The following is a 13,107-nucleotide window of genomic DNA, read 5'->3' on the forward strand; positions in this document are numbered from 1 at the left end:
CTCTAGACATGTATTTACAGCCTGTTAAGATGTTTGTCAGATTATGCCTCGTTAGTTAAGCGGCAGTCTTCTTAACATATTCTTATATCGTGTGATTGTACTTTGTAAAATAACTTTGTATGTGAATCTAATAATAATACAAATGTATTTGGTTATAATGAGCTCAGTGCATGTCTCCTCATTCAGTTTCTAGTCAGTCATGCTGTCCCGTGTTCTACTCCTGAGTCACAAAATGGAGGCGCACAAACGCTTCCATCTTCTCCACGCTGAGTAGGGCACAGCAGAGCAAAGCGTGAACTTTGACCCAAACTAAGGGCATATCGCCTTTGTAAACTAAATAGATCCAGGAGTTGTTACTCTCTACAGTTGTTTCTTACGTACAACCCACCAAACCAACCCCACCATAGGGTGAAATGCCTAAACATACGGAATTTTTTAGAAAGACTCAAACAGGCTTGAAGGGATTTACTCTGAATAGCCTCATGCTACGCGCTATTTACGTAAATATCGTACAAGTTGAGTAACGATTAGTTGCTACAATTATGTTAATGTGTTCAACTAATAAAACATTTAGTCAATGTCTAAAGTTATTGCTGATGAATTATGATTCCGACAACGCCCCTTTTTCAACAAGCCTCTTTACTTGCCTGAGGGCTTGTTCTGTGCTAAATTCTTTTATTTTGATTTCCAAGTTTGTCTATTTCAGTGCACTAAATATTAAAAAGATTTTAATATTTGCTGTTTTATGTTCTGTAATTCCCCCCACACCTTTTTTTTTTTTTTTTTTTTTTTTTTTAAAAAGAGCCGCCATACCTCAACATAATCTGCAGCCTCTTTGAAAAGTTCAATTGTTTGCTAGTAACCCCAGTCCCTTGCCCTGCCCTGCCCTATGGCTCTTTTTAAAGTCCCGGCCAATGCATTCCCCATCCACATTGGGGTCAAAGGTTGAGATGCAAGGTTGAGAACTACTTGCAGACAAAACTCTTTGTCGATGAGATGAAATCTCTCTCTGTCTCTCTCTCTCTCTCTCTCTCTCTCTCTCCATTCCCCACAGTTCCTCTTCTCACTCAAATGGTCAAGGGAGAGAGAAAGAGGATGACGGATGAGAGGGAGGGGTGTTTCACATGATAATGTGCAGGAAAGGACCTCAGGTTCTCTTCGCTTCACCCCCACCGGCTGCCGTTTCAGAGGCATTGCATTCCTCAGCTGAGCATGTCGCTCCCTGCATACTTTTGACATGCTTAAAAATTTGCAGTCGAAAGCAGAGTGGTTTCCCTATACTATAATCTATCCTTTTAGACCCAAGTAAAAAATCATTTTAGTTCTAAATTTTAATTGCATTTTCAAATAATTTGCAATTACTTTCAGTGATGTATTTGCCTAATGTTTCTGAACTTTGTATATATATATTTTCTTTTTTAAATCATTGTTCAACAGTTTGTTATATCAAGATAATTTGCACAAAAATAATGTGAAGATGGTATTGTAATTCATGTATTTTTTTTTCAGATTTTAATTGTTTTCCACTAGCAACTAATGATTTTTGCTTATGACAATAAGTGCATTCATAATTAATTTAAACTAATTTTTAATTGCAATTTTTTACTTCTCTGTAAGAGTTCAACAACAGGATTTAGGCAAAAAAAAAAAAAAAAAAAAAAGATCTTAGTAGAACATGTCCCATAAACTAAGGATCTTCTGTTTGATTTCATTAGAGAAGCCTATATAAGCTTCAGACTAGACTTTGCTGAAGTATTATACTATTTATGTGTCATCACATTTAGTTTCTCTTTTTTTTTTTCTTTCTTTTTTTTAAATCAATGTGTGACTTTCACATTTAGAGTATAATACCACAGCCTGGTGTACATGGAGAATGGCATAATCTTGTGATGTAGTAATAAAAGCAGTTGTTTTTTCCATCTTCATTGTTTTTAATAATATTTGTATAATTTTGATTCATTTTATAAATCTAATAGCCAGACATTTGGCTGCTCTCTTACATCCTTGCAACTGTTTAGATGTCTGTGTGTCCGTGAAGGTTTGAACTTACATCTTGCTTCTCAAATCTTTGTGTTTGTCAAAAAGACACTTGACACTCACTGGTCAGTTTTGCATGGACTATGAAATATTAACTCTGATTTACTCTCACTGCTCTATTGCAGTCTATGAGAGTCTAAAATTTGTCTCCGATCAAATTTGCACAGTGCCAATGTCCTCTTCTCTCCTGTTACATTTGAATGATTTGAATGGCAACAGATACATTTCTATTCTTAGTAATTGTGTCACCAAATTGTGCAGTTACAGTGTTGTCATTGTTTTCAGAGTGCATCTATTTGCATTTATTTATTTATGAATTTATCTGTTTATAATGTGATGCATTTTTGAATTATGCACTTTCTCCTGCAGTTCATGATGTTTAGTTGCTTTTACAGGCTTTATATTCTGATCATAATTTCCTGATTTTAAAATTTTTTTTGGAGGATATTTTTTATTCTTTTTGAGCAATTATTTCATCAAGGAGTGGAAAAATTAAAATACATTTTCACAAAATTGACCAGTAACTTTATCTTCTCATAGTGTCTGAGGCTCAAGTCTCAGTTTTGATGGTTGAAGACCGACTGTGTCCACCACTGCCATGCTATTGGCCATCACCAATGTTCAATGGCAAGAGGCATCTTTTAGAGGCGGGAGATTTATTTTTATTGCTTTCATTGTTATACGACTGTATTGCTGGGGCCGGCAGTAAGCAATATATCGCCCCCCTCTCTTCTTCTGGTATGTTACAGGGTTGCATCAGCATGTGTTGTTTGCTAAGCTTGGGGAGTGACCTTTCACCTCTCGGAGGAATAGGGCAAGGGGAAAAAAAGCAGAGCGGTGAGGGGGTGGGAAGGCCTATCAGGTAATGCAGAGCAGAAAGCTCCACAGGGAGGAGTGTAGAAAGAGGGAACGTGAAACAGAGTGAGAAGAAAGCAGGAAAAAGGGGGGATGGGACGTCTGTTATTTCTGGTAAAGTTGTCTCACCATCGCTGCTACTCTCTACACCACTTTGATTTATGGCTTAACCCTTGCTGTTCCATTCAATGCCTGGAACCACCAAATCTGGTCCCCTCGGGCGAGAGGGTATCTTCAATGGCGTCTCACACCTTTAGCTCTCTACACAGCCAAGAAACTGAACACTGATCCTTCGTTACGAAGATATTTTCATTGATTTGGGGAACCTCCACGTCCATCTAGACCTTAAGCAGCTTACAACGTCCCTCCGTGGACTCGTTGTTACGCAAAGAGCGGGAAAGGGAGGTGTGTGGAACTTAGGATCCACCCCATCCCCTCCCACACTTACCCGCCATTTTCAGTGTTGGCTGCAGAGGCCTTGCTGTACGAAGCTCCACTGGCAGTTTACTGACTGAAGTTCTGTTTCATGTCGTACCTCTGTAAAACCACAGTGTATCATGTTGAAAAGAAGGTTTAGCATTGTATCATTTCAGTTACGGCTGTTTACATTTTTACATGCAGTTTCATTATCTTAATGGCTGAATTCAGTGCTGTAGAATATTATTTTGTGCTTTCAGGAGAATGCAGGTTAGATTTTTTTTTTTTAATTTAACTTAGTACAATACAATAATTAAGTAAAATAAGATTTGCTTATTGAAAGAAAAAAAAAAGATTTGTTTTAGCTGAAAAAGAAATTAGTGCTGAAACTGTTAGTTACTTTTATGTACACCATTTTAATTAGCCTATAGTAAAAATAACACTTCTCTCTGATTTATTTAAAAAAAAAATAAAAATTGTGCTATCTATGTGTAGCAAACATTTTTGCAAAACTATAAGTATAAACGTTGTGCTGAGTATAATAAAAGTGATTTATATTGTAGAAATACTATATTTTGTTTTGTATGTTTTTATGGTAGCACTTTATTTTACAGTCCTGTTCCCCATGTACATATGATTCAATTATTAGTTATTACAATAACTGGGTAATAACTAGGTACTAACCCTGAACCTACCCCTAAACCTAACCTTAACCCCTACAGCTACCTTATATTACCCAGTATTTTCTTAGGTAAGTACACATACTGTAAAATAAAGTGCAACCGTTTTTATAATACGTTTAAATATTATTATTTGACTATAGAAAGGGTATATTTTTGTTTTTGTATATCGTTTTGTTTTAAAATGATTAAAACATTTTGTTTGATTTAAAAATGTGGTTAATTTTTTTTAAGCAAGAAAATGTTTTCCTTCTGAAATGTTTACCATAGTAAAATTATAAGAATATACAGTCAAACCATAAATTATTCAGACCTTTTTGATATATTTTTACTAGTGGGTGCAGGACACTATAGTTCATTTATGTAAGTGAGGATAGCAAAATAAAGTAAACTGTGATATTTTATATCCAAAAATTCTTCATACAGTGGACTACCAGTAAAATTGATGATAAATTGGAACCAAAAATTATTCAGACACTTTGACCTGACCATGTTTTGCTCAAGTGTTATCTGACATAATTAGGATTGATTTTTTTTCTGACAGTTTAACTCTGAGATCTTGTCATAGTTTATTACCATTTTTTTTAAACTATAGTGAATAAACTGTATTAATGAATGAAATGTTCAAGTTGTCTGAATAAATTTTGGTTTGACTGTATATAATTCGCAGTGTGACCTTGTTTTCAGACCAATCTAGGTCTTTTAAGCTCAAATTAGAGGTGTCATAAGTTTTTAATTTTTTTTCAATAAATTCTCCAAAAATAACTTTTTTTTAAAAATAAGCCACACAGTGTGTATAGAGCAAAACGTTTATAAAGAATCTGAAATGCCATTTCATATCAGATCCTTCTTACGCCCAAATGCAGTTCAATTACTATGCAGTTTGATATTTTGCTACTTGAATATATGGACAATTTAGCAGGTAAGTTAGGTTGATTCACTGGCCTTTATGTGTAGTTTTTTTCTCTATATGCGTTGCAAAGCTCCAAAAAAAAACTTGATGACTCTTAAGTTCAACTGGCATCATATTTCGTAATCTTATAATTCAGGTATCCATAATCAGCTGCTTGTGTGTGTGTGTGTGTGTGTGTTCTTGTATACATGGTTTATGAGGACACAAATGTGTATAATGACATGGGTATTACAACGTAAACATGGTTTATGAGGACACTTCCTGTGTCCTCGTAAACCAAATGGCTTTAAAAAAAACCAAAAAAAAAACATACTAAATGGTGTTTTTTGAAATTTAAAAAATGCAGACAGTTTCCTGTGATGGGCAGGTTTAGGGGTAGTAAACATATGTGTGTGTGTGTGTGTGTGTGTGTGTGTGTGTGTGTGTGTGTGTGTGTGTGTGTGTGAGAGAGAGGTGAATGAGTGAGTGATGGAGGAGGGGTTAAGGATGTAAGTGATTGCTCTTTGCTTGGTACATATTGTTTTTCTTTTTCCTCTTTCTTTCTCTCTCTCTCTCTGTGCTTATCTTCCCCCATTTTTTTTTTTAATCAACTTCACCTCTGATTGGCTGAGGTGGAAATGGCTGAAAGCAAGACAGGAAGTTGCTCGATGAGCGCTTTGACTTCTAAAGGGTGATTTTTGACTTCCTGTGTGCTTGGTTTCCTGTTGGACCTTTCACACTGTGGGCCTCGAATTGGTTAATTACTGTCAGATTTCTACATTTTGTAGCTTTAAATGCCATAATTAAATGTCAATTATGACTTTGTTCTTGCACTTTGAAATGGAGACATTGACCTGAATGTTCACTACAAATCACATTAACCATGTTTTTGTCTCTATTATGTAATCTCTGAAATTGTTAGTTTCAAAAAATAGTATTTCCCTGTATTTAGTCCAAACCCTCTTGCATGATTTCTTCATTTCTCCCACCTCTTTCCTCCAACTAGTTGTTCCTCTGTTTAAAAAAAAAAAAAAAAAAAAAATCCCACACACACCGTTGACAGAAAAGGATTCCCAGTGTCTAAAGCTTTTAAGATGATTGCTTGGTAAAGCTTGTAGAGCAGACACAATTCAGTTTTTTAATAGTGTATCCGTTGAGACTAAATGGAGAGCAATGTTTTGGGAAGCACGTTTATTATCCTCGACAACATGCATTTGTCTTCCAGATTTGTGTCTTTTCTTCTTTTTTGACAGGCCTACGCTCATCAAAAGTGGTTTGGAGGATTTTAGTGCCTTTCATACAGACATACGTTTGCATGCACCTGTGTAGTGCTGTCGGTGTAGGAGTCTGCCTGTGTGTTTAATGTCACTGTGACACATTTGTTCCCTGCACTTGTTTGTTTTAAAATGTTTTGTTAGTGTATTGTGAGTGTTTCATGCACAGAAGGAGCAGATTTGCTTATCACTTTCTAATTTTTCTAAAGACCTTTTAGATACCACGGTAAATTCTGTTATAGGTTTTGTTGATTTATCATCTAAGACAAACTAACCCTAAGGCACATATAAGAGATAGTCAGCAAGCAATGTACATGAGTTTAGTGTGTGTGTGTGTGTTTGATTAGTCCAGGCTTTTGGAGTGTGTTTGTGAATATAAGATGTGTCTCCATTTGATGAAGCCCTGCTGATTCCTCCAAGCCAGCTGAAACTGGCCCATCATGCATCTGGATGTACTGGAGGTCTTGCTAATGTTAAGCAATGACGGTGGTGGAGGTGCACCAACTTTATATGTGTTTGTGGGTTTACTTGGCTATAGTTGTTAACTAAACAATACAAAAAGGTGTAATACATTTAATACATGAATTCACATATACTAAAAGTATATTAAATTATAAATTACATAGCCTATATTTAACAAAAATATACTGTTGAAATATTTAAATATTTTAGCAATAAATATAATCAAATATAAATTAATTTCACTACCATTCAAACATTTGGGGTCGGTAAGATTATAAAAGTCTCTATGTTCATGTATTTGATTTCTGTGATGGTAAAGTTGAATTTTCAGCATCATTACTCCAGTCTTCAGTGTCACATGATCCTTCAGAAATCATTCTGATATGATGATTTGATGCTTACAAAACATTTATCATTCTCAATGTTGAAAATGTTGCTGCTTAATACTTTTATGGAAACCAGGATACATTTTTTTTCATGATTCTTTGAATAGAATTTTTTTATTTGGAATAGGAATGTTTTGTAACACTATAAATGTCTTTACTTATTTTTATGATGAATTTAATGCATCCTTGTTGGGAAAAAAAAGTATATATTTCTTAAAATAATTTTTTTTTACTGATCTTAAACTTAATAGGAGTGTATAGTATGGCCTTATTTAGATGAAGTAAACGTGTGTGTGTGTGTGTGTGTTTAAGCATGTTTGCGTGGTGTGTGTGGAGGAACTGAATGTGCTTAACTGTGTCAAGACGTATAGTTCTTTTCCCTTTAATGTTTTTTTTTTTTTTTGCTCACGTGATGCTGTGTGTGTGTAACGGATAGAGTTTTGCTAGACGCTCCAGCTAGTATGAATTTCAGATCTCTTTACTGAAAGACCAAACATTTTTGGATTATTTTATATGATTATTATAACAATTATGTATGATTATTTATTGATTAAACGCACATACATCTTTCCAAACTCTTGCTATAGTCTCTGGTGAATCTTATCTCAAGCCATATAGTCATATCTATGCTTTTTCTTTCACGCTTACAAGTTCAACATAGGAGTAAACTTCAGTAATGCACCACTGAGCCGATCCTATAGGACAGATACCAACCCTAACACACACACACACCCTCCCCCTAATGCTATTCGCTTGCCTATAGGACCCTCACCTTTGACCCTTGTAGGGGGTGAATCTCTTCATTTTTTTCTTTCAATCTTTTCTCCTCTTGTTCTTTTCTGTTATTGTTATTTGGTCTTTTTATTAGCATTTTTATCGTCTTTGTAGTGCTGTGTGATTGAGCTTTCTATGTTTCAGTGTGTGTTGAGATTCCCGTTTTAACTAAAGCCAAATCTAAACATAGATTTTATTTGCCACACCATAAAATACAGAGAAATCCCATGCAACTCTTTCTGGAGAATTTGAGCATGTTAACAGATTTGTGGTTGGTGTCCCATCATCCACTGCTCCATGGTTGCAGCATTACAGGTCAATTCAGAAATGCAAAGTTTAGGCATGTTTTCGTCTTTAAACAATAGAAAAAGAGACCAAAAGGGGTGTCAGTCCTCTTCACCTCATTCATGTGGCCGTGATTTCCCTGCCGTTGACCAATCAGAGTGGTCAGAGACTTGGTGGGACGTGACATGATGTGTTTAAATGGATTCAAAGGTGCCAAACAAGAGGGATGTTTTTCATCAGTGGGGGTGGGGATGAAAAACTCTGTTGCGGGTGTGTGGCGAGTGTGGGTGGGATGCGGAAGCGTCAGGTTGGGGGATGGGTTTGGGAACGAGGTGATTGATCAGTGGGGGAGTGAACAGATTGGTGGTGTTTGTGTGGCCTTTGCCTTTTGTTAACATTTGTTGTACCTTTAGGTGCTTTTCTGCTCTCAATTTACTTGAAACTCACTGGAAGACATGTTGCATTCATCCTGAATTGTGAATGATCTTGGGAGCCAACAACAAAAAAAAGAAAGTACATATACGCTAACATCTTAAACAAGGCCTTCAAATTCTACATGGCCATTTTCAAAATTGTACAGTACATGGTTTCATTTGGTTTTGTTTGGCCTAGCCACGCTCGCATTGCTGATCTGTGTGGCGTGAAACACCCTGGCAGGATTCTTTGTTCCCTGATTGGCTGTTTTGCCCGCCATTTGCATGAAGGGAGGTAGAACGTGAGCAAACGGCGCCATTTTCTCTGCTGGTCAACCGGTGGGTGTCAACCTTGTGGAGTTCAGAGGTCTTTAGGGTTTCTGGTCTCAGTCACCAAAGCAGAGTTGCACGCCCCTCCCAAATGACCCCTGGCACCCATTTCCCTCTTTGATCCTACATGCATGCATTGCATCAGAAGTTTGCTGCTACGCCCCCTAGAGGTTCCAGAATGCTGCAGCTGTGTGTAGGTTATCTGGATGACCGTCTCCTCTTAACCATGCCATTGTTATGGTGATGGAGCAATGCCATGCTGCAGTTCACAATTGGACTTTATAGTTGATTCACTTGGTTTTTTTTTTTTTCTTTTTATAAATCTTTCTGCATCTTTTTATTGACCGCATTGCATTGCTTTGACGTTGCTTTTTCGTTACTTGCTGTTCTTTTTTTCTCTCTTTCTTGACTGATGATTTTGGAAGCTTCCGGGGCAGCTGGCATTAAACTACATCCGTGTCTAGTTTCAATATACCCATTCACTCTCTCTCTCTCTCTCCTCTCTCCTCTCTCTCTCTCTCTCTCTCTCTCTCTCTCTCTCTCTCTCTCTCTCTCTCTCTCTCTCTCTCTCTCTCTCTCTCTCTCTCTCTCTCTCTCTCTCTCTCTCTCTCTCTCCCCATTCCATCTCGCTTCCACAAACGTCGAGCAGGAGAGATACTCCCAAGCATCTTCACAACGTTTAATCTACCTAACTATAAGTTATATGAGATTTCAGATCACTTATATTGACCATTCACGTTCTGTCCTCGGTTTTGAGATGGTACACTGTCAATTCAGGAAAATAAACTGTCATTCTAGAAATATGACAATGATTCTAGAATTAACACATTTATTATTATTATTTTTTTTTCTTGAACATGTGCGACACCATGTCAAAGTTTTAGACTGATCCACAACAAATATTTATATTTACATTTACATGTATTTATATTTACTTATAGTGCATTTTAGCTGCTTGGTTTAATTTAAAAATGCAGTATACATATATGGTTGCATGTAACAACATTTTCTGTAACAACCAAATTTCGGAAATAAAATTCTTTTTTTTTTTTTTTTTTTTTTTTTTTTTTAGTAATAGATTTTGTAGTTTTTAGTTTAGTTGACTAGGATTTTTTTTTTTTTTTTTTTTTGTATCTGGTGCAACTCTCCAAAAATGTAATGTTTATGAATGAATAATTCATGCCATGATTAAGATGTGTATACTCACGTTCAATGTGTAAGAAAAACTTTTCACATCACAACAAATCTTTCTTTTAAATTACATGAATCCAATATGAATACTAAGTGTTTTAAACTAGATTTGTCCTTCCTTATAAAATATTTTTCCTTCCCTTCGATTGATACATCTAAAGTTGTAAAATACCTTCAAATGAAAAAACAGATTTTTTTTTTAGCACATAATTTGCAATGTTAAAAAAGATCTTGATTTTGGCATGTGAAAGGATAAAAGTATTAATGTACGAGCTAAAATTAAGTGCCATTTATGATGAAAGTTACTGTTCAGATGGATTTATCCCTGTTCTGACTTTGACTTTCACCCTTCCATGCATCTCTTGCCACATCATTTAGATGTAGACAAGACCAGGACCGTTCTGAACACTAGCCGCCAGCGTAAATCAGAATTTGGATGACATTGAATCACCCGATGTCATTAGCGTAATTCGTTTTTATGCGATTGTGGGTGCAAACTTTGAGAATAGTTAAATGTCTGTGGCTGCGACCGCTCCTGTCAATTTGTATTGGATATATTGACGACACTTGTTTCATCAAGCAATGTTTGTGAGGGGAACCTTTTCTAAACCTTGTTTCTCTTCATTTCTCCCTCTACAGGACCAGAAAACTTCAGATCAGAAACATTCCGCCACACCTACAGTGGGAGGTGAGTCTGGGTGTGTCCATGTCTGTTCTGACAGTAAGACCTTCTCAGTTTTTCTTAATCGACACAATGATGCTCTTCACCCAAATGTTCTGCTGAAGAGCCAGAGTAGCTCTTAAGGAGGTTTTTCCAGACATAGATTAAAGCCTAATCCTAGAATAAATTATTGTGTGCTTTATGATTCTTCTCCATTCATAGTTTCAGACAGTATCCTAAGTTTGACCTAAAAACACCATGTACAACGTAAACGTGAAGCCGTTTGTACAACACTCACGTCACCAAACAAAATTTCAGATAATCTTGCCGCAAAACAATGCTGCTGTTTTGTGCTGGTCGGGACAGATGCAAAGTTTCACATGGAGAAATGAATACTGTTATCAAAATACATACCTGTTAATTTAGTTTAGGACAAGTTTAAATCTGAGGTTTTGAGAGTTACTAAAAAGTTTACACTTTTTGTGGAAGATTAAGCTACAAATGGTGTACTTATACCTGTCTCTGCACTTTCTGTTGGAATACAAGAAAGTATTTTATTTGAGAAGTTAAATGACTTAAGATGGTTCAGTGTTGTTATCTGAAAAAATTAAGTGAGTTTATGCCTAAAACAAGAAAATCACTGTCTCTGCACATTCCATTGGAATATGAGAAAGTATATCAGTATCAACAAAAAGTCTGTATTTTTCTTCCAAAAAGAAACCTGACAAAAAAATCAAGCATCCTTTTTAAGATGTAAATGTTTTAATATTTATGTGGACAAAAATGCATTGTGAAATAATTATAAAATCAGTTGTGTAATTCTCGTCGCTTTAGTGCAAATTTCAGCAACGCGTTGATTTTAATCTGACTCTAAATAGCAAAGTTTGAACTTCCCCTACATGTTCTGGCAAGGGCAGTGCCCCGTGTTGGTTTAACTCTTGAGTTTTATCCATGTCATTCAGGTTAGGTGATCTGTGTGTGATTATGAGATTACACCATCAACATACAGCGTCTGGGTATGTGAGAGTGTGTGTGTGTGAGAGTGTGTGTGTGTGTGCGGGTGTGGCACAGTGTGTGCGTTCTCTGATGGTGGTTGTACTGCCTTACTGTTGTTCTTGTGGGGCGGGGTCTTTCTTGGCACGTCTCCAGCAGGCCCCGCTTCTGCCAGTCACTTGCACCAGTGTCAGCCACTAGGAGGCGAAACCCTGGTGGCAAAAACCAATCTGACACCAACTGGGTTTGGTGTAGTTCAGTTTGACAGACGTAAAGTTCTGTATGGAACTTAAGCCTGTTATTATCATACACAAAATTACATACCTGATTGTTTTAGTTTGGGACAAGACAAGTTTTAATCCGAGTTTCAGAGTTCTGGGAGGTCCTGATGAATGAAAAACGGTTTTAAACTACAGATGGCTTGTTCTCTTGGCTAGACTCTTAAAATTAAAGGCTACAAAAGGAGTTCCCCAAAGAAACTGTCAATTAATAGTTCTTAAAAGAACCATTCTTTTATTAGTGTTAAGAACTTTTTAATAATCTAAAGCTGTCAATAAAGAACCTTTCTTTTTAAGAATGTAGCTTCATTAAACAAGCTATACACTGGTACTTAAAAAAACAAGGCTGATGTAGGGAATTTGAGTTTCTATTTCTTGTGTGAAACCAATCAGTTGGGGCCTTCCTGAAAACCATTACAAATATCTTTAAAAAAAAAAAAAATCAAGATACATTTACTTGAAGGAAAGTGACTTAAGATATTCAGTTTTGTTTTCTGAAAATTGTGAGGAAAAATAATCCTGTTTTCTCTTTGAATTATGTTTATTTTTCTTATCCCATTGACAGATATTTTTCTTGTTTTAAGCATAAACTCGCTTAAAGGGTTAGTTCACCCAAAAATGAAAATTCTGTCATTAATTACTCACCCTCATGTCGTTCTACACCCGTAAGACCTTCGTTCATCTTCAGAACGCAAATGAAGATATTTTTTATGAAATCTAAGATCTCTCTGACCCCTCCATAGACAGCAATTTAATTACCACTTTCAAGGTCCAGAAAGGTACTAAAGACATCGTTAAAACCGTCGATGTGACTGCAGTGGTTCAACCTTAATTTTATGAAGTGACAAGAATACTTTTTCTTGCCAATAATGAGTCGCCATTCTGACATAGACCCTGGAAGCGCTGAATGTAAACAGAATAAGAGAATGACACAGAAGAAAAGATATTGTTGAATGAAGTCGTTATTTTTGTTTTGTTTTTGCGCATAAAAAGTATTCTCGTCGCTGTCTCATGTTGCTGTCTATGGATGAGTCCTATACCTCTCAGATTTCATCAAAAATATCTTAATTTGTGTTCATGAGGATGAGTAATTAATGACAGAAATTTTTGGGTTAACTAACCCTTTGAAATCTTAAGTCTTGTTTTCTGAAAAATGTGTCACAATTAAGTCATTTTGCT

At 36.1% G+C, this 13,107-nt stretch overlaps 1 protein-coding gene across 2 annotated transcripts in view; it reads left to right on the forward strand.

The window, feature by feature from the left end:
- igf2bp1 (insulin-like growth factor 2 mRNA binding protein 1) overlaps nucleotides 1–13,107 on the forward strand; it is a 38,386-nt gene that overhangs the window by 15,696 nt on the left and 9,583 nt on the right. For both annotated transcript variants that reach the window (XM_051887909.1, XM_051887908.1), the window contains exon 3: nucleotides 10,636–10,684. In XM_051887909.1, coding sequence (XP_051743869.1) covers nucleotides 10,636–10,684 — 49 coding nt within the window. The remainder of the gene's footprint in view (nucleotides 1–10,635; nucleotides 10,685–13,107) is intronic.

This window comes from Ctenopharyngodon idella, chromosome 3 (assembly GCF_019924925.1).
Source record: "Ctenopharyngodon idella isolate HZGC_01 chromosome 3, HZGC01, whole genome shotgun sequence".
Classification (NCBI taxonomy): Eukaryota; Metazoa; Chordata; class Actinopteri; order Cypriniformes; family Xenocyprididae; genus Ctenopharyngodon; species Ctenopharyngodon idella.